Source organism: Chrysemys picta, chromosome 1 (genome assembly GCF_011386835.1).
Source record: "Chrysemys picta bellii isolate R12L10 chromosome 1, ASM1138683v2, whole genome shotgun sequence".
In the NCBI taxonomy this organism is placed as follows: Eukaryota; Metazoa; Chordata; order Testudines; family Emydidae; genus Chrysemys; species Chrysemys picta.
The window spans coordinates 66,658,476-66,680,691 of record NC_088791.1 but is presented as its reverse complement, the minus strand read 5'-3'; the positions used below and the strand labels follow the sequence as shown (position 1 = coordinate 66,680,691).

The window sequence follows — 22,216 nt, the reverse complement described above, 5'->3', positions numbered from 1 at the left end:
AAAATGATAGAAATTTGATGGTTAATTTTGCACGTAGGCGTTATTTATTTGTATATACTGTAATGTATCTACAATGTTATTAATTGCCATCCTTTTCTACGGTGGTTTCTATTTTAATTGTAATGCTTCCAATCCTGAAGTCTGTATCTGGACAAAACTCCCATTAACTTTGGGAGTAATGTTAATAGAACAACAATATTCTTTTATTTTTAGGCACCAATGCCAAAGGACTTCTGGTTGCCTTAGCAAAAGTACAATAAAATATAAGTCACAGTAACGGAATAAATTCCAGAGAGGTAACCAATACTGAAGGGAAGGAAAAGCAGGATTACAGGTATGGGTCAAATTCTCTGTTGATGTAAATTGGTGCAGCTGCAGCGATATCAATGGAACTGTGCCAATTTATACCAGAAGAGAATTTTGCCCTGTATCTGCTAATGAGGTAAATAATAATAAAATATCTATATAAGGTATTTTATTGCACCAATCACCATAGTATCTAGTGCCCAGCATCTGCAAGAGTAAAGCCATGAACCAGGAATATAGATCTTATTTATACCATGTCTTCCCATTGCTATGTATTGTATTTTATATATTAAAAAAGTATAATGGAGACTATGAACATGTTCCCAGAAAACCACACAAGTAGAGCACCAAATCTGTGCTTCTTGTGTTGTGAAACATTTATTTCCATATGAAGCAAAAGAAAATAGATATACTGTGATCATTCACTCTCCACTGGTCTAATAGCAATTATGCTTAGTTTTACTAATACAAAAATAATGTGATAGTGCTTTTCAGATAATACCCCTGAATTTATTGTGGCACCTGCAGTACAAATCCTCCTGGGGGTACTCATAGTTTCAGTTCTAGCTAGGGCTATAGCTGTGCTATCTTGGCTTTCACAATTCCAATAGAATTTCACTGGAGGTTCCCATTAGAAATATTTGTTGCCCTATTCATACTAGATCTCTTCTCATCATAACCATTTGGTGAAGCCACCTGTTTGGTTGGGAACTAGAATTGAGGCTCCCCATGCTGACCCCCAGGCATTCTGGCATGCAAGACGTCACCTCTATCCACTGATCAGCCAGGATGTGAGCCCTTAGTTGCACTTATCAGACTTCAATCGAAAAACAGATGTGGGGGAAAAAATCAGCAATAGCACAGCTATCATTTAGAAGCCAAGGAATAATAACCATATATTCCAGGATTTTACAAGCTGCCCGGCCATTCTTCACACAAATCAGAACTCTCAGGAGAGACCATCGGTCAGAAATGGAATTCGTATGGGTGTCCCTTCCTCCTGTTTACTCCCCCTATGAATAAAAGAAGAAATTAGCAATTCTACAGCTAAATTTTCATGGTTTATTTTTATGCTCAGCATCAGAGGCCTAGCCAAGTTGTACACTATCAGGCAGCCCTTATGGTTTGATAGTTTCTCTTTTAAATTAAAGTAAATAGCCTACAGTGGCATAAAGAAAACATGCAAGAGTGGCATTTATGCTAGAGCAATGCAAGTGATTTTATACAATCATTAACTGGAGATTACTGCTATTTCCTTCCTAAAATGCTGAGCAAAGTTCTCCTCTCCATATTTGTAGTTAAAGTACACGTCTCACCAATATCCCTAGGTGCATAAACAACAAAAAGAGCCATATAGCACTTTGACAAAGTCAACAGGAAAACATTTTTACCACTACCAAATATAAGCTAAATTCCTAGCCCTCCACTCAGGCTGCCAGGGTTGCCAATTTTGGCTGGACATATTCCTGGAGGTTTCATCACATGACATAATCTTTAATTAAAGATTAATCTTTAATTCCTGGAGATTCCAGCACAATCCTGGAGCTTTGGGAAACCTACAATGTGCTCTGTGAAGACCTGAGAAAATAGCTAGGTCTTGGACTGTGACCTAACTTGGGCACTGCACTGTTGGAGTAGAAGAAGGCACCAACAAGACTGTCCTACCACCAGCCACTCAAATATCAAGGCTGTTAGAAGAGCCCCCAAGGTGATCTCACTTGCTGCAATGACATAAAATAGGAAAGGCAGTCCCTAGATCACATTGGGGTGTATAGATCATACCAGAGCTGGATGAAAATGGGGCAGGGAAATTCATGATTTTGTTCTTCTGTTTTTTCTGTTGAAATTTTGAACAAAAAATTCAACAAAATTGGAAATGTAGAAAAATGTCATGAAATCCTAGTCAGTCACTTGAACCGCAGCTTGGGGCAAGTTGGACGCTAGTAGAATCTTTGAAGAATAGGTGTTGTATGTTCCAGGTAGCTGACACTGCCAAGCAGGCGGACGGGAAGGTACATCTGTCCTGGCTGGAGCTTCTGGATGGTCTTCAAGAGTAACCCCATTGCAGTAATCCAATCTGCAGGTCACAAATACACTAACTATAGCTATATATATATATATATATATATATGGGTTAAGATACACTCTAAAACACTGTCCATTTCTTGCTTGTTTTTACTTTTCTAGAAACAACCTGCCAAGACAATGACAGTCACTTACTCCAGTAAAGTAGCAAATGCCACCTTCTTTGGATTTCACAGATTACTCCTCAAGTGGAAAGGCAGCATCTACAAATTGCTGTACAGGGAATTTATTGCCTTTGCTAGTCTTTACACAGCAATAAGTGTATTGTACAGGTACATCTGTTTCCATGTGACATATTCATGTCTCTTTCTTAATCAGAATCAAATGCTATGTAAAAGGCACAGTCTCACTTCAAATTCTTTGGCTGATGACTGATTTTGTACTAAATAACATGACCTTTTGCTTAGACCTTTTTAATGTAATTTATATCTCACATGATTTTTTGGACTGTTAAATTACTGTTTAACCAGCATCTTCAAGTGATTCTAATTTCAGCCGCATGCTAGCTGATGATTGTTGTGTATATGTCATCTTCCAAAAATGTTATGCCTTATAAACATCTGCAGGACTCCTATGTCATTACATGGTTTTTGCCACTCTAACTCTGCACTGACTAAATTACCTGTTTTGAACTGCGAAGTCTAGACATTGTCATACTTATGCGTCTATGTCAGCACCAGTTAATAGATGGCAATTTAATAGGAAATGCTGAAAGGTGATTATTTTATGGTCCAGTTATGTAGCCCTTTCTCAGGAAATGGAAAGTTGAGGTTTGCCTGAGTAAGGACTGCAATAAGAGCCCATAGTTTTGAAGAGCCCAATCTCGCAAGGTGCCAAGCATCTACTCAGTAGAAATTGGAGGCACTCAAGTTGGGATCCATTAAGAGACCTAGGTATTGCAATGCTGAGAGCCACGGCAACTTACTTTTAGGCACCTAGACAATTCAGGAGCACCACTCTGATCCACAAAGCCGAGTTAGGCGACCAGGATCCCTATACAATAAATGGAGAGAGATAGGTGCTTAAGAATGTGATCCACAAAAGCTCACGCACTAGGCCAGGAACCGCCTGAGTTAGCCAATGGGAAATGCTGATAAAAGGGGGGTGTGCTAAGTCCTGCCCATCCCCTCAAGGTAGGAACCTAAGTCTGGGCTGCAGGGAAGTGCCTATTTTTGCTTAGCGATTCACAAATGGGCATCTTCCCCCTGCAGTCAGACAGCTTAGGTGCCTAACTTAAGGCATTTCTTAAGGCACCTGCTTCGCTCTACACAAAACAGCTGAAGAAGGAGTTGGTGATGCTGCTGCACCCCTGAGTGACATAGTAATGCCATCCTAACCCCAGGCGTAGACAGCTTCTCCCGTCGTCATACCTCTCTGGGAGGTGGAGTACCTACACCGACAGGAGATGCTCTCCCTACCTCACAGGAAAGTCTCAACAGTAGCACCTTGCAGGATCAGTGTGTAAGTCAGGGTGAAATTTATCCCAGTGCAAAAGGCCAGCACAAGACCTATGTGACACTTAAGTCCCAATTAATTCCTCAAGTGTGACTTAAGTGGGGTGTATGTAGGATCTCCAGATGAAAGGAAGAAAATATTGGGAAACCGGGGGAGGGGAAAAAAAAAAGCCGAGTGCTGCCGGCAAAGCAAAAAAACCCGCAAACTGCCGGCAGAGTGAAATATCAGGACAAATTGCGTCCCAACCAGAGATCGGTCGGGACGCAGGACAAACAGCTAAAAATCGGGACGGTCCCGATTTTATCGGGACGTCTGGTCATCCTAGGTGTATGTCTCATGCTAGTCCTCTGCCCATGGTAAATCTCACCTCGGTGAAGACAAAATTTCTTAATGGAATGAAGACTTTCACTGATAAAATAAGTGGGATGACTTCAAATTATTTTTCAGTCCCTCTTTAGAACTAGAATTGGAGCTCAACATTTTTTTTTCCATCTAAAACAAGTTCTTTGGACTTACTTTGTCTATATGGGCAATCACTAATCTTCCAAGATATACAGGCATACAGCACGGTATAGCTGGTAGCAAGACTAAATCATTGACATGTAAAGAAACAACAACAAAAATCTTTCATTTAAAAAAAATCTATTCTTACTTTAAAACTGTACATAAAAACTCTCCTCTTTATTCAGTGTACACTGTGGAAAGCATTCTATATGAACAGCAGATTTTATTTTACAAATGTAAAACAACCCCAAATATTTGCCATGTATATCTTTTATATGGGATAAGATAACTGTAAGATTTTATATATAAATAAAATAACTGCTTATGTTTAAGAATATTGTATTTCATTAGCTATCATTCTACACTGTGCTCCATTCTTTTTTCTGCCATACGGCTTATAGTTGCCTTAGTTTAAATATATTTGATTTTTTGTGCCTTTTAACTTATGGCCAAGACAAATTTCTTAGTAGTAAATGAGATATACCCCCTGATGTGGAAAGAGTAGAGTTTTCAAAAAACAGCAAGTACAGATTAGTGCCCCTTTCCAGTTTCAGAAGATCTGATCAGATCACTTTTATTAAGTAGTCCAGTTGAAAAATGGGACAAAAATACATTTGCTGAAGTAGTTTGCACCAAGACCATTGATTTGTGTTAGGTGGCATGCTACAGGCGAATAGCACAAGTGGTTTTTGTCACTTCAGTAATTAGAAATATTTTATGACTAGCAAATAATATTCCTCCACCTGTCAACTCCCTTATTACATGCTACAAATATTAACACCCTAAATGTTCATCAATTTAACTCCTTAAAGATTCATCTGTGCACATTAGCCAAGATCACTCCTAGTTTCAGTTATCTGGTTATTTATACTTAATTGTCTTCACTTTATATCCGAGGTGTGCAGCGGTATTACAAAGGGATATATACATTTTATTTTTGCTACAGATTTTTTCTTACAGGAAACCAAAAACGGTTCTTTGAAAAATTATCAATTTACTGTGACAAATATGCTGAACAAATCCCAGTCACCTTTGTGCTTGGTAAGTACAGCGTACCTATGGAAAGAATCCACAAAGCTGCCTCCATTAGGATGTCACAAATGGCAATGCATGGAAGTATTTCAGAGCTGAAAGGCATGTTGGAAATCTGTCTCACAATAAAACCACTGCCATCCATTAAGATTGCCTTAAAGTCAATTTGCTTTTGTCAAGTCAACACCGCATATGCTTCAATTATTACTTCACTGTTGGAAGATTTAAGTTTTTATTCACTAACTGTGTTTGTTTAAATAACTAGCTGAGCCTGATCCTGTGAAGTGAGTATCCTTCACTCCCATTTCACTGAATGGGCGTTGTGAGTGCTCAACATCTTGCATGAGGCACTTAGAACCTTGCAGGATTCGGCCTTTGGAATGTAATAGCTACTTAATAATTGGCTTTAACTGTATCATATTGTGCATATTTTATAACAATTATTCTGGCAAATGAAGTTACCTTACAGCCTAGATAACATCCTACAGAATGAACTAAAACTCAACATTAGAGGATCTGAGTGTATGTCAGTTTTGCAGCAAGAACAGTGATGTTGATATACTTTATTAACACGCAGGATTCTACGTTACTTTGGTGGTGAACCGCTGGTGGAACCAGTTTGTGAATCTGCCGTGGCCAGACAGACTTATGTTCTTGATCTCTAGCAGCATTCAGGGAAGAGATGAATACGGGCGCTTACTTAGGAGAACTCTAATGCGTTATGTGAATTTAACTTCCCTGATCATCTTCCGCTCAGTGAGCACAGCTGTATACAAAAGATTTCCAACCATGGACCATGTGGTAGAAGCAGGTATTGTCCATTTCCTTTCCCCAATAAGCTCTGCCCTTTTGACTACAGATGGGGATGTTGGAGAGCTGCCTTGTATTTTCTTCTCTTTAACCCCTTATCCCTGTCAGACTGCCCCATGTCAAAGCCACCCACTGTCAGAGAAGGATTAGATAAAATGCTCTTAAGAGTCCACCATTGCTAAATTCTTTATCTAGGTCCATTTTAGAACAAGATGAGGCCCTAATGACTGAGCATGCTACATCTCCTCTGCACTCAGCCTTTCTCAGCCAGGGGAGTGAGAGGATGACAGAGTGAATTTAAAAAAAAAATTTTTTTTACAAAAATTTTAAAAAGATTTTTTTATTTAAATTAAATATGAGTTTATTTTTAAAACAACCGAATTTACAATTAAATTTGAAATTCTTACAACCTATGTTAAGGCCTAAACTTACTATAATCTAATAAAATCATTTAAATTCAGTTAAATGAATAATATTAAATATTACATCCTTGCTGCCAAAGTTACAAAGAAAGTCAAACCACTGAAGTGGTGGAAGTCACTGGTGGAAGCACCTGGAACCAGAGTTTGTTGAACTGCTAAAGCTTTTGACATCTTCATTTCAGTTTATTCAACTAGTACAGTTGATTAACTAGTTCATTCAACACTAAGGAACCAGTTGGGAGTCAAAATAATAGGAAAGCTTGATTTTCTCTTCCAATCTATGACTAAAAATGAGGTGTGAGAGGAGGAGATCTACTAGTTCTAAAATCTTGAAGGACATGATGACCATAAAAAATCAGTTAATGTCACTGAATTAGTTAGTTTTAAATGCAAAATATGTTGTTAAACTTTTTTTCCCTTATGTATCCAACACATTTAAGGCAGTTTTATTTAACTAACCAAATTTTTTTAAATTCTAATATCCATCCAAATAGAGATTGACACAAATCATGAGTAAACAATCATCATCCAGTAAATAAAAAATGCACCATTCACCATTTTCTAACATAATAAAAAAATTAATAAATAAATGTGTACAGATATAGTGTATTCTCCTCTTTAGCAAAAAGAAGTACCACATTTGTTGTAAATGCTATATTTACTTGCAAATCAACACAATTTAATGGTTACCAACCAGTAAGAATTAACCCTTCTTTAGGAAAATAACTAAAAATTCCAAACACTAAACAAGATTAAAATCATGGTTTAAACCATGATTTTAGTCTGTTTGATTTAAATCAATCCACCCTGGAAGCTGAGTTTGGGAATGGTACCTGGATCTGTTGCCTGGTAGCATACAACATCATTTATAAGCAAACAGGCCAGCCCAATAAGTATTGTCATTTTTGTGTGGTGCACAGAATAATGAGATGGCATCTTTTATTCCTTCTCTTAGGAAATGCCCTTTTCTAATGTTCCGGTGACCTAGTTCCCATGACCACCAATACACCTCATAAGAAATGGGTTCCCCCCCCCCCCCCCCAAGAACATGTATTATCCCAATGTCTACCAAGGAGCATACACATGCTTCAAGGCAGAAGCTGGTCGCTAGCTAAGCCAAAATAAATTCCCTTTCCAACCTCCCTGCTGCACAGTTAAGTGCCTGGTGTGGTCTTATACCTTCTTCTGAAGTATTTGGAATTGCCTGTTGTCAGAGACAGGATACCAGACTAGATGATGATTGGTCTATTCCGACAGGGCTACTCCTGTGTTCTTTCTATGGTGTCTTGTAAACTGTATTATTTTGGGAAACAACAGTAAGTTATTGATGTTATGCTATGTTAAAATATGCTGTTTATATACACATGAGAGTTTTAGAATATTTAAGAAAAAACTCCCAGCCGATTACATCTTTCTTATTGACAGAGCCAGCTCAGGTTGATGTCTTCCTTTTTCCAAAATTATGTTGAATTTTGAAATCCTTTTCCTAGCATTTTTCAACAGCAAGTTGTTTACCTGAGCCTGAGAGGTCAGTGAAGCTTTTGTCATTCCTCCTAGCCAACTACTCTTAATACACACAGGAAAATTACAGCAATTCCTGCAAGCTAACCCACCTCTGCCTCTCTTTGCTAAAGACAGCCTGTTCTTAAAGATACAGTGTCTGAGTACTGTACATACATTGCTGTAGATTGGTGTTTCTTAACAGCTGGAGAAAATATTCTACCATAGTGTCCCTGAACAAGTCATGACAATATAATCAACACGATACATCTGAATATATCTTGTCCCACACATATTTCGCAGCTACAGTACTGAACACTTGAGGTGAGATTCTGCTAATCTTTCTCATGTTGAGTAAAATACAATACTCCATAATTAGTCCCATTCACAGTTAGCTATGGCTTTATGGAACAGAGTACTTGTTGATCCTGCATTCAGTATAATCAATGGTGGCAGAATCTAACCCTTAAAGAGCATCAGTAATTATGGAAGCCACTTGTGCCATTTTTTCACCTCGCTGTCAAACTGAAAATTGTTAAAGCAAAAATATTGCTACACATTTGCTTTTCCTGCAAGCATATTTCATAAATTCATAGATTAGATTTTAAGGCCAGAAGGGACCATTATAATCATCTACTCTGACCTCCTACATAACACAGGCCATAGAATCTCATCCAGTGATTCCTGCCTCAAGCCCATAACTTCTGTTTGAGCTCTCGTGTACCTTTTAGAAAGATCTAAAGACTGCAAGTGATGGAGAATCCTCCATGTTCCTAAGTAAATTGTTCCAATGCTTAGTCACCCTCACTGATAAAAATTTGCATCTTATTTCTAGTCTGAATTTGTCTGAGTTCAGCTTCCAGACATTGGCTCACATTATGCCTTTTTCTGCTCGAGTAAAGAGCCAAAGAAATCCCTTCCCCACCGAGGTGCTTGTAGAGTACAAGTAAGTCACCTCGTAACCTTCTCTGGGATAAATTACATAGACTAAGCTTCTTAAATCTCTCACAGTAAGGTGAATTTTCCAAATCTCAAATCATTCTTGTAGCTCTTTGTTGCACTCTTTCCAATTTTTCAAGATCCTTTTTGAATTGTGGACACAGTATTCCAGTAATGGTTTCACTAATGCCACAGACATAGGCAATACGCCCATCCTCCTCCTAGTTGATATTCCCCTGCATATGTATCCAAGAATCGTGTTTTCTCTCTTAGCTACAGCATCACCCTGGGAGCTCAAGTTCAGTCAGTTACCATGAACCTCATGTCCTTTTCCATGTCACTGCATTTCAGAATACTGTATCCCAACTTGTAAGATCTACAGTCTTTCTTCCTAGATGTCTGACCTTGCATTTCAGTGTGTTAAAATGCATGTTGTTCAAATGAGGGCACCTCAACAAGTGATCTAGATCACTCTGTATAACTTACCTGTACCCACCATTATTTACCAGCTTTGATTTTTTATTTTCTTCCAAAGCATTGATAAAGATATTGAATAGTTTTGGACCAAAAACAGACCCAACTATAAACATCCCCATTGAATGATAATTCCCCATTATACTTGTACATTATTACAATACTTTTTTACATATGTCAGTTAGCTAGTTTTTAAATCCATTTAATATGGGCTACAATGATTTTGTATGGATTTTGCTCATGGGTGGTGCATCACGGAGGCTTGGGGAGGCTAAGCCTCCCCAAACCTCCACTAATGCTTCCTGCCATGGCCCCAGACTGGGCCGCAGTGGGACTCAGGGCTCCTCTGACCAACCAGGGCTCGGGGTGGCTCAGGCGAACGAACCAGGGGCGGCTCAGGTGGGCAGGCCAGGGCTCAGATGGGCCTCCTCCAGTCGTGGTGGGGGACTCAGGGCTCCTTTGGCCCCAATGGACGAGAGCAGGGGGAGGGGAGGAAAGGGGTGGAGTGGGAGTGGGCTTTGGGCAGAAGGAGCGGGGCAAGGGGATAGCCGGTTCACGCACCACCCATGATTTTCCTAATTTTTCAACAGTCTGTCACACAAGACTAAGTCAAATGCCTTATGGAAGTCTATGATATCAATACAGTTACCTTTATCCACCAAACTTTTCTTCTCAAAAAAATTACATTGTTTATTTGAAAAAACCTATTTTCCATAATACCATGTTGATTGACATTAATTATGCTATCATCCTTTAATTCTTTACTGATTGCATCACATACACCTTTCCATGCTTTTACCCAGAATTGCTATTGATGCCAACACTGTACTTCAAAAATACAGGCCAGACCTCAGACGTCCCAGTCTTGAATTGAGCCTCTGGGGCAAGTCTCTTCTCCTCCCCATCCTTCCGAGGGCCTCTGAGGGTCTGTCTACACACAACTAGACACCCAGGGCAGGCCCATGCCAGCCGACTCAGGCTCATGGGGCTCGGGCTGTGGGGCTGTTTCATTGCTGTGTAGACTTCTGGGCTTGGTCTGGAGCCTGGGCTCTCCAGCTCTGGGTACTGCAGAGAACGCAGGGCACGCTAGGCTGCAGCTCCTATTCATGTTCCATGTGGGTGCCAGGAGCTGAGTCAGAGGCTGCAGTTGTTGGCCTCTGCCTGCAGCAGCACTGTACACTGCCGGGGGGTGGGGGCTGCACGAATGGTATGGCCTGGAGGAAGGCAGCAGCAGAAGGGGGCTTCACTGTAGCCAGCAGGGGCACTATTTCAGATTTCAATGGGAGGGGCAGTTGTCAGAGGGGGTCCAGAGACAAAGGGGCAACTGGGCTAAATTTGAGTGGCGTTGTGACTCCGTGCACCAGGTCAAGTTGCCAACCGGTTGGAGCGCCACTCCATCCTGGATTTCAGGTGCCAGAGTGACACTCCAGACCACTCCAGCGGCACTACTTCCCTGGTTGAAATATGGGATAAAAGGTGTCCCATACTGATTTAGTAGTAGGGGAAGGCAATTTTTTAATCCCTTATAATACGGAACTACTGGTAACCCTAATATCAGCTTAACTGGCCTATAGTTACCTGGGTCATCCTGTTTACTCTTTAAAATATTGGCACAACATTAGTTTTTTTCCAGTCTTCTGGAACTGTCCCAGTGTTCCAAGATTTGCTAAAAATCAGTATTAATGGTTCATGAACTCCTCAGCCAATTCTTTTAATACTCTTGGGTGCAAGTTACCTAGTCCTGCCAATTTACAAATGTTTACCTTTAACAGTTGCTGTTTTACACCCTCCCTAGTTATTGATTGAACAGAAAGTATTTCCTTTATCACTGTAATGAAAATAACTAGTTCGGGACTAAGGCTTGTTTCACCATAACCTTCATCAATGATTAAACATGCTCATACTGTAGCAATCCAGTGCATTCAGTGATAAGGACAATGCTCCCTGCCATTAATGTCCCTCAGGCAAACTGTTTAATCATTAATGTATATAAGCATAAATATCTTAACTTTAAAAATAATGGCTGTGGCACATAATAGTCTAGTCTCCAGTGGTCTGTAACACTTTGGTCTAATTGCGGTTGCTGGGTTTCGTGTGCGTGTGCTGGGTGATGTAGATAGCCTGTGATATCCAGGATGTCAGACTAGATCAGGGGTGGGCAAACTTTTTGGCCCGAGGGCCATATCGGCATTGCGAAACTGTATCGAGCGCCAGGTAGGGAAGGCTGTGCCCGAACAGCCTCACCCCTGCTCCCTATCTGCCCCCTCCCACTTCCCGCCCCCTGACTGCCCCCGTCAGAACCTCCGACCCATCCAACCCCCCCCCCCCCCGCTCCTTGTCCCCTGTCCGCCTCCTCCTGGGACTCCCGCCTAACCGCCCCCAGGACCTCATCCCCTATTCAAGCCCCCCTTCTCCCTGTCCCCTGACTGCCCCCGGGGACCCCCAGTCCCTTATCCAACCTCTAGCCCCCTTACCATGCTGCTCAGAGCAGCAGAAGCTCGCAGCCCCACTGCCACACTGCCCACGCTGCCCGGCAGGAGCGGCAGGCCAGACAAGGCTGCGGGGGAGTGGGGACAGCATGGGAGAGGCCGGGAGCTAGATTTCCCAGCCGGGAGCTCAGAGGCCAGGCAGGATGGTCCCGCGGGCCGTTGTTTGCCCACCTCTGGACTAGATGATCATACTGTTCCCTTCTGGCCTTAAACTCTATGGGTCTGTATGTTAGTCTCTATCCCTACTGATTGAAACATCTTTTTCATTATCTTGTAGCGGCAAGCAGGGCCAGCAGAAAATCAAAAGCTCTATAAAACGTTACAGCAGGTTCCATGATTGTGCCATCAGATTTTTTTGGCTACCGCTGCTTTTTTATTATGATGATCACTAAAGCTGGCAGCAGAACTGCACAGACACTTTTTAAAAGTCTCGCTGTATTCTGTTGTTAACTGACAGAACATTTCAAAAGTGCTGCATCTTTCTGTTGAACTCTCACTTTGTTGACTCACTTGAGGATATCGGATACTTTTCCTTTTTACTCATCAAAATCAGTAGCACGTGTTCTAGACACCTTTTCAATACATAGCTGTAATATTATTGTTCTTTGCGTTTTATTACAGTAACTGTAAAAGAAATTTAACGTGCAGTTATGCCCAGCAAAACACTACTTTAAAATGTCATGTTCTTATTCAACACAACTACTCCTATCTTATCATCTTACTTTACATACATAACTAAGTTTTTAGTATCTCATTTCTTTTTATTCTGTGTTGATTCATGTACCATTAGGAAAATTGGAAATGAAGGTCTGATTGCAAAATCTGTATTACTAGTGAGAGTCAAGAAAAAAATATAGCTTGATTTTCAAATTCCAGATTGAATTTGCAGCATTTAAAGTCTGAAAAACCATCATTTTGATTTCAACTGAGAAGATTTTATATGGAAATCACTGAGAAACAATAAACCTCATGATGGCATATTTAACCAGTCACTCCTTCAAATATCTCTGCATTTTAAGATTGCCAAAATACCGATTATATTTATAAGTTTACCCAAAATACTGTAACCACATGACTTTTATAGACTAGGGCACAGCTCTTTGCTATCTCCTGTATTGCCAGGTTACCAAATGCCTGTCCTGTTAGTGATTGTCTTAGAGTCTGGGTCAGCACAACAAAAGAGAGTTTACAAAAGGCTCTCATGTTTGAGCACAAATTACCCTCTCAGCATAGAGCTTTATATCAGGCGTCCTGATTTAACCCAAATTGACACAAACATGGCAAAAATATCTGGCAGCATCCCTTCCATACATCTTCATGAGCAGTAAACTCAAACAAACAAACAATACAACCCAAACTGAGCAGCTCCAATGTTACCCCAGCCACCTTGTTTAAAGTGTTCATCCTACATAATCCCATTTTTACCTAATTAGCTTCCACATGGAGTACCTCCTTAAATTGACTCTGAAGCCTGGCTGGGAATTAACCCCCCTTCCACCTCCTCCCAGGGACACAGAAAAATCTGTTCACCCTGTTACAAAAATATAGTGACACATTAACCCTGGGATACCTTAAATTGTGCAGTTGCCTTGTGCACACGGAGAATGTGCTAATAATCAGTTCAAGCCACTTCACCTCTCTGCCTCTGTTTCCCCCTCTATCCTTGTCTGTCTGTCGATTTAGGCCCCAATCCTGCAAACACTTAAGCACGTGCTTAACTTGACTCCCAGTAGTAAAGTTAAGCATGTGTGTGTAATTGTTTGTAAGATTGGCGTCTATGTGTTTGTACAGTCACTAGCACAATAGAGCCCCAGATAGCAGTTGGGACCTCTAAACATTACCATCACACAAATATTTAAAATAACAACCACCTTTTTTGGTTACTTAGTAAGACTATTTTAGCTGCAACATTTTGAACGGAATGGAAAGGTGAGAGCTAGAAAGCGGGGATATTGCAATAGTCAAGGTGAGAAATAACTCAGGCATGAAGGAACCAAGGAAACAATCATTTTCTTCATGGCTAGTTGTTTTCTGAAACTCTTCAAATGTTTATAGTTCTCTTTTGTTTACTGTCAGTTTCTAGTAAATTTCACCGTCTGGTTCTCAGGCAGTAGCACAATGCAGGGATGAGGAGGTTACAAATGCTGCAGGGAGGTGTTTACTGGTATAAAAATGGTTTATAATTGTAAATTAATGAAAACAATTCTATTGTTCCTAGGATTAGTAAAAAAGTATTTCCCCCAAACCTACCTTTGGGACCAGCTTTTACCTGACAGTGGCCAGGGCCAGATCACCCCACTGCATGGGGAAAATGCGAGGTTCCCAAACCATTAATCGAGTAGGTAGAAGTGAGGAGAGGACAGTGGAACAGGCATGGAGAGGTCACCTCCGTAAATCAGAGTATCCACTTTCTGAGCAATGTCCCCTTGTCTCTGGGCCAGCTCTGGGGCTACACTGCTCCCACTTCCACTATATGCACAATGCTACTCCAGTGAAGCTATGCTTCTAGAGACAACCTTGGCTCCACCTCCTTCTGCCCCTGGAATCCCAATATCCTTCTAATTGGTGGGGGAGGGTAAAGTTAACCCAGAGATTTGGGATTTCTGAGCAGAGTTCTCTTTCCCTCTTTTAACACTACTGAATAAACCAAAAGAAACAAAATCCTGCCGATAAGCATTTTAAGGGCGATAAATCCAATCTCCATTGAACTTGGTTTACTAAACATACTTTTATTCATTATTGCCCATTCACTCTTTGAAATTTTAGTGAAAATTTATCCGAGTCAGAAGCTCCTGTGACCCCACTATAACTTTCAACAAGTTTTAAGACACCACAACAAGCAATTACTGTTGAATGATAATCTTTTGATATTATTTAGTTTCTTCTTGCCTAAAAATAGAACATTAAATGAGAGTGATGTGTGTAATACTAGTATAGTACAACTGCAGTACTTCAGCAGCATATAAGAAAATAAGTTATTTTTAGACTAATATATATTATCTGAGAGGTCTAGCTTTCTATATAAACCTGGAATTTTATTTAGGTAGATGTTGCAAGGAGACTGATGCTCTATATTGGGAAGCTGGGTCCACTACAGAGAAGAATGGGAGAAGGAAACTAATGGGGAAAGCTATGAGTAGAGTTCAGTATAGTTTTATATAAATACCACACACACAATGTTCAGAATCATTCTGCTGCATGGAAATTAATGTTCCATAAAAATATATTTTAGTACTTGAGCTCTCAACATAGGCACCAATAATTTGCAAACTAACTGCACCTTGGGACACTATAAACCATCTATTTTTCTTTTGTAAACAGGTTTTATGACAGTAGATGAAAGAAAAAACTTTGATCATCTTAAGTCTCCCCATCTTAAATACTGGATTCCATTTGTCTGGTTTGGAAATCTAGCATCTAAGGCACGAAAAGACGGTAGAATTAGAGACAGTGTAGACCTTCAGACACTGATGAATGTAAGTAGGAAAAATAAATCTACAGAAACAGATGCTGAAATCACTATGCATTGTCTGTTCACCTATATAACTTTATCTATTACATACAACTTTCCAATCTTTTCCTCCCCACCTCAGTGGACTTACTCTAGATTTATACCAAGTGTGTTTGTTTATGCACGTACTATGCACAAAACCAACTCCACCACCAAGTGCTTAATGTGACAATATTTATATAAATGAGAGATGATTGACTGAAATACCAAATCAGTGAGCAAAATTCTGCTCTCACTTTCACTGCTATAAACCGAGAGTAACTCCACTGTAGTTAAAAAAACCCCAAAAGATTGAGAAGTTGTTTATCTTTAGGGGGCTTATTATTTTAATTTAATATTTTTTATTTTAACAAAAACAGTGCCCAAATGTATCATGAAACAATCAATAACCCTTTTTTGTAATGTAAAACATATCCTCCTGCCAATATCCCTGGACAGCATACAAATTTGAAATAATGGAACAAGAGATAATTTGTTAAGAAGCTAAGCATTCCACCAAGCTTCCTAAGTCCATTGTACAATTGAATTTTATAATGTGTTGATGATGTACAGAATATTTATCATATCCATTTCTAATTCATTAAATTTGGTGCAGACAGAGTATACTGTTTTACAGCCTTTCATTTATGTGAAATTAATTGTGACGAACCCATTATTATTTTGGAGCGAATGTCACACATTTTGTTTTGTTTCCTATTTAGGAAATGAATAAGTACCGGTCTTGGTGTAGTCTTCTATTTGGTTATGACTGGGTTGGAATTCCACTGGTCTACACACAGGTACTGAGATATTACTATTCCCAAAATTTGGACCAAGATTTTCAAAAAGAAGGGCTTAACGTTAAATTCCTAAATCCATATTTAGGCACCCACATAAGTGACCTAATTCTCAGAGATTCTGAGCATTCTGCAGCTGCCATCTTGGACATGGTCTCTAGGATGATTGGCCAGACATTTTAAGTTATGTTTGATGTGAAGGTGCTGGGTGGTTTGGGAGGCTGGGAAGATACTGGGGGGTTCAATAAGTTGAGGGTGGGTGGGTGGGTTATGAATTGTTGTTTTGTGTTTCTGCTAGGGGGAGGGATAGCTCAGGGGTTTGCGCATTGGCCTGCCAAACCAAGGGTTGTGAGTTCAGCCCTCAAGGGGGCCATTTAGGGAACTGGGCTAAATATCTGTCTGAGGATTTGTCCTGCTTTGAGCAGGAGGTTGGACTAGATGACCTCCTGAGGTTCCTTCCAATCCTGATATTCTATGATTCTATACACATTTCCTGGCTATCAATAGATCATGTTGCCATTTTATTTGTAATGTTTATCTATAATATTAAAATACTATTGTGTTAGGCACCCAGCAGCCTATGGGAATGTGGTGCCTTATACATAAAGAATGTTTATTATATTATTTTAATGTAGCTTTTATTTGTTGCAGGTTGTCACTCTTGCGGTCTATACCTTCTTCTTTGCATGTCTGATAGGACGTCAGTTTTTGGATCCTGAGCAAGGATATGTAGGACATGACTTGGATCTTTACATTCCAGTCTTCACACTGTTACAATTCTTCTTCTACGCAGGATGGCTCAAGGTAAGCTATATTTGTCAACTACAACAACAAATAATTTGGTGTTGATTTGGCTACATCTTTGGGGAAAGGTAGTAGGTGAAATCCCCCCAAGTCAGCTCAAGTCAAGGGGCCAGATTCAAATTTGTTGTAAATTCATTGAAGCTTAATGATGTTACACCAAAGGATAAATGTAGCACAAGGTGTCCAGTGGCTGATCTTCAGGAAGAGCTTAGAAAATCATCCATTACATTTTCAATCCGCCCAAGGTGGGTCTTACAATAAGTGTGGTTGCAAGGAAGGGTCAGAATCCTGAAAGTACCTTCTGCGAGGAGGTGAGCACTGAAAACTCCCAATGAAGCACGGCCTGGATCCACAAAGAGACGGAGGTATTGTAATGCTCAATTTTAGGCACATAGAAAATCACAGGCATAACAATGTGATCCACAAAATCTAAGTGAGGTGCCTCGGCTCCCTATACAATGAATGGGAAGAGATAGGCACCTAAGAATGCTATCCACAAAACCATCATGTTAGGTGAATCCCTACTAAGCTAGCCAATGGGAGATGCTGACAAGAGGGGTGTGTCTGTCATTTCTTGTGGGAATACATTAGGCACCTGCCTCACTCCAATAAAACAGCCTGAGGAGGAGGTGGTGCTGATGCTGACATTATACGTTTTAGCCCAGTGGTTAGAATACTCACCTGAGATGTCAGCCTGAGGGGGAGAAAGGATTTATAGAGGGGTCAAAAGAGTGCTTTAGCCACTGAGCTATTCTGATGTGGGGTTCTCTCAATCTCACCCGTCAAAGCTGCTCCACTGTGGCTAAATAATGACAGAGTAATTGGGGCCAGGGGACTCTCATTCTCTGTCTCTTTCTGACCCAATGACTATTTAACTATGAATCCAAATTAGAACAACTTCAACAGGACAGACTGAGAGAGCCCCAGATCAGAATATTCCATAGCTCAGTGGTTAATGCACACTCCTGAAAGATAGGAGATCCCAGTTCACTTTCTTCCACTCTGCCTGAGGGGGGAATTGAATCTGGGTCTCCCACGTCACAGATGAGTGCACTAACCACTAGGATAACAGTTATAAGGGTGGTGGTAGGAACAGCAGAAGATTTTGAAAGGGCCATGATCCGGTAGATGGCCTGTGAGTAGGGTGACCAGATAGCAACTGTGAAAAAAACGGAACGGGGGTGGGGGGGTAATAAGTGCCTATAAAAGAAAAAGTCCCAAAAAATGGCACTATCCCTTTAAAAACAGGACATTTGGTCACCCTACCTCTGAGCACCATTACAGGGTCAGGCCCCATGGGCAAGATAGGCGAGGAATACCTAGCTGCTCTCAGTTCATGGGTCTCTCTGGTGTTTAGGTGGGAGATGGGTGTCCAAATACCTAGAAGGAGGCAGAAACTTCAGCATCAAGGGAAATTTTACACACAAAATTTAGGCATTGAGTGAATTTAGGTGCTTTCAGAGTTCAGCAGCAGCCAAGCCGGGTTTTTCTGGATAACAGTGGTGCCTAAAACTAGGACTTAGGGCCCAGATCCACAGAAATATTTAGGGTCCTAGGTGCCACTGAAATCAATGAGAATTAGGTGTCTAAATACTTCTGAGGATCTGGGCTATGTGCCTAAATCTGGGGATTAGGTTCCTACATACCTTTGTGGATATGGGCCTATTATCCTTGCAGAATCCAGACCTGGGAGTTGGACAATAAGATGGCCAAAGATGGGTGAAAATTTAGGCCATGAATTTCCTCCCTCTCCAATTTTGTGTCCAGTTGGGGAGATGGTGTTGCAGAGGTGGAATGGGGTGCAGGGCTCTAAACCACTTGTTTTGCTTATGGTCAAAGTCAGCCTGCCTTGTAGAAGCCAAATGGAGTTACCCACTTTCGGGTGGCAATGAAATAGTGACAGCTAATATTGACTACACTACTAGCACCACATGAAGCAGTTCATTAAAGAGTGGAGTTGCAAAAGAAGTTGGATTTTTTATGGCCATTGTTTTGTTTTGTAACAGATCAGTTAACATCTCCTCATCAGGTGTGTAATTAAACAATTAAGCAATATTCTCCCTATTTATTCTTGCCCCTGCAATTAATAACAAAGTAGATTAATTCAAAGGGAAAAAAATGAAATGAAAACTCAACCAGGCAGTATTAAGCAAATTCATATATTAAGCCCAACAGTCATGTAAATCTCACTCTTGCTTCGTTAAATCATTACTGTAAGCTTTGAAAAACTAGTTGGCATTAGCACAATGATAAAAATTGTGCAAAACCAGCCAGTTTTAGGGCCTAATATGGGAAGCCCTCTGGGGGAGTTTTGTAAATGGAGAGAATGCAGGGTCAGTCCCTTTGTCTGGAAGCATTTTCTTTGGTTTTGATTCATGCAGGTAGGCCCATGCCTATGTATCAGGTTCAGAAGGACCCTGAAACACAGAGTCAAAATCAGTCAGAATTGTCACATTGTATCTGGTTTCATGTTGAAACCATGTGAGACTGAATCTTTCCATAAATCATCCCAGGTTCACTCCAAAGGTTTACAAACCGTTTGTAACCAAACCACGCCAAGTATTTACAGTTTCACTGTCTGTCATGCACGTTTTGTGCAATTCTGTGCTAACACATATACCAAGCTGCAATGTAATAATAAATACCAAAAAAACCCAACACCTTATGACACAACTCAGCAAAACTCTGAAAATTCAGAATTAAGTCTTACATTCATTCTTAGAAGAAATAGCCAAACAGTGAGTGTTGGGGGGGTTATTATTGGTTTATGCTATGAGCTTAATGCTACTTTAAATTTATGACTGGGATGGCATTTATGTTCCTTATTTCCTTAAAAATATATTTAAAAAAAAAAAGAATAAAATCGTTCATTGTATGTTATCAAAAGCATGAACTTCATTCTCTTACCTTGGGAAAAATCAATGGCAGTTAGTCTGATCCTGCAGTGGGAGAATCAGGTACCTTTTGTTTTCAAAGATATAAATAGTTGTGTATGTATGTGATAATACACACTTAGGAGTAGAAACACAGGCGTTTTTTGAAGGTGCAGAAACTCACCCTGTTAAATGCATTTATGGGACTTATTCTCTACAGGGTGTTCTTCAAGATTTTATTGATAGTATACCAAGATTAGTTAGTATATTGTTAGTACATAAGGTTTCGTAGTATGTTGTCTACTATTGTTAGTATACAAAGCTAGACTGGGCCAGTCTTCCTGAGTCTGCTGCACTGCCTCTAATTGTGACCTATCAGTGGAGTTGGACTTCTAGATTGTCCATCCAACAATGTAATCATAGAAGATGAGAAATGGCCCCTTCAGTTTTGGAATGCTCTTTCCCTTAATCTATACCAAAGTCCATCTATAGCACCTTTTCTAGTTGAGCTCAAGACCTCTACCAGCTTGGCCCTGGCAACTTCAGATATAATTTTCATTATAAAAATCACTTTATATGAAAACCCAAAAATGCAAGCATAAACTTAATTTAATAACAAAATAAACAAAAAAAAAGGAGCCATTGGACTGCTTTTACAATTTAAACAAAGCTGCCACTGAATTTCCAGTCCGCTGCTCCAAAAGTGCCATAGAATTCAGGAGTTTGGCCAAATATACGGTAAATCCTGTTTGCGACAAAGTCCACAGGGCCTTCAACAGGATTGCAGATAGAGTCTCGAACCACTATTTTGCAGTTCAATAACATAAATGTGGCTAAACTGGTCTCCATTCTTAGGCTGTGCATCTGATTTGTTACACATACCGTACATGGGACGAGATTTCCCATCACATGAGACGCTTGTCCCAGACTAATTTATAAGCCATTCAGCTGTGATAGCCAGCAATCCAAAAATAGATCTTCGCTGTACTGCACTGCATTCATTTTCAGAGGATGATCTCATGGGCTACATGCTGGTGGCAGGTCAGCCAGTCAAAAGGCCACAGCTGAGGTTTTCCCGGCCACTACGCCTGAGTGTGCCTATCAGCTTCTGTTCGGTGCCGTGCGTGCTGTGGGGTCGCTGACTTAGAGCTAGCTGAGGAAGTGGCTCCACTTAGAAGCCACGAGACAGCTTGTTCTCTGGTTTATTTCTATCCAAACAGCAACATAGTTATACTTGCAATGTTAATGCCACCTACCAAAGGCACCTCTCCCCTCCTCCCTATCTGAGTCTGGGCTTTTAATTCTCATCTTCTCCTAGCTAGTGAATGAGACCCAGCTACAGTTTTCCTGTGAATACTGAATGGCACGATGTCGAAAAATCTTTAATATATCGCAAATACTGTACACAGGAAGTGATTCTTATTACTATTGTTAGTTATTTGTATTATGGGAGCACCTACTGATTAGAGCCCCACTGAATGGGGGCTGTACAAACACTTAGGAAGAGACCCTTTCTCCCAAAGAGCTTCCAATTTAAGCCCTAACTCTTGCAATTTACTATGTGCAGTTTGAGTGCTGCACCCACACAGAAACCCATTGATTTCTAAGGGGCTCTGGGTGGGCCCAGCAATTCACCCCCAAGCTGTAAATTGCAGGATTGAGATCTAATTAGACATGACAGACAAACAATGGGAGAAAATAAGTATTTGTCTCTCCATTTTACAGATGGGGAATTGAGGCCCAGAAAATTAAGTGACTTGCCCAAAGTCAAATGAAATCTGTGGCCGATTTGGGAATTGACTCCCAATCTCCTGGGTTGAGGGCAGGGCCTTAACCACAAGACCCCCATACACTGTTTTAGCACAGAATCAGTGGGGAGGTTGAAAGGGGGAAGAGCCTTCTCCACACAGCCCAAGCAAGCAAGATTTGGGAGAGTGACGAAGACCATTGGAGATCCTCCTGGTTCATTTATGACACCTAGACCCCTAAAAGACTCCTAAGACTCTCAGTCACTAACACTTCCAATGCTCCCCCACAGAGAACAGCTGAAACACCACAGTGCCCCTATGATAAACATAGATTATAGATAAACATACCTGTTCTGTTCGTTCCCTCTGAAGCACCTGGCATTGGCCACGATCGGAAGACAGGATACTGGGCTAGATGGACCATTGGTCTAACCCAATATGGCTGTTTTAATGCATACAGCCCTTCTTTGTAAGTGGAGCATTCCAAA

The 22,216-nt window shown here is 40.6% G+C and overlaps 1 protein-coding gene and 1 long non-coding RNA gene across 5 annotated transcripts in view; one reads left to right on the top strand and one right to left on the bottom strand.

Moving 5' to 3' along the window:
* The window catches only part of BEST3 (bestrophin 3), a 34,092-nt gene that overhangs the window by 238 nt on the left and 11,638 nt on the right, over positions 1 to 22,216 (top strand). The window contains exons 2-7 of one of the 3 annotated variants that reach the window (XM_005280048.4): positions 2,494 to 2,663; positions 5,297 to 5,391; positions 5,960 to 6,193; positions 15,338 to 15,492; positions 16,229 to 16,306; positions 16,955 to 17,107. In XM_005280048.4, coding sequence (XP_005280105.1) covers positions 2,512 to 2,663; positions 5,297 to 5,391; positions 5,960 to 6,193; positions 15,338 to 15,492; positions 16,229 to 16,306; positions 16,955 to 17,107 — 867 coding nt within the window. In that variant the 5' untranslated portion in view covers positions 2,494 to 2,511. Of the gene's footprint in view, positions 1 to 2,493; positions 2,664 to 5,296; positions 5,392 to 5,959; positions 6,194 to 15,337; positions 15,493 to 16,228; positions 16,307 to 16,954; positions 17,108 to 22,216 lie in introns of those variants that run through there. The other 2 variants (XM_024109095.3, XM_042860140.2) reach the window with 2 other exon arrangements.
* On the bottom strand, positions 19 to 12,040 carry LOC122174677 (uncharacterized). 2 transcript variants are annotated; one of them, XR_010593655.1, is made up of 3 exons: positions 12,002 to 12,040; positions 3,317 to 3,384; positions 19 to 2,383 (listed from the first exon to the last, which is right to left on the bottom strand). It is a non-coding gene; the product is annotated as an uncharacterized LOC122174677 (long non-coding RNA). The 2 variants fall into 2 exon arrangements; XR_006176819.2 differs by lacking the exon at positions 12,002 to 12,040 and adding an exon at positions 7,794 to 8,071.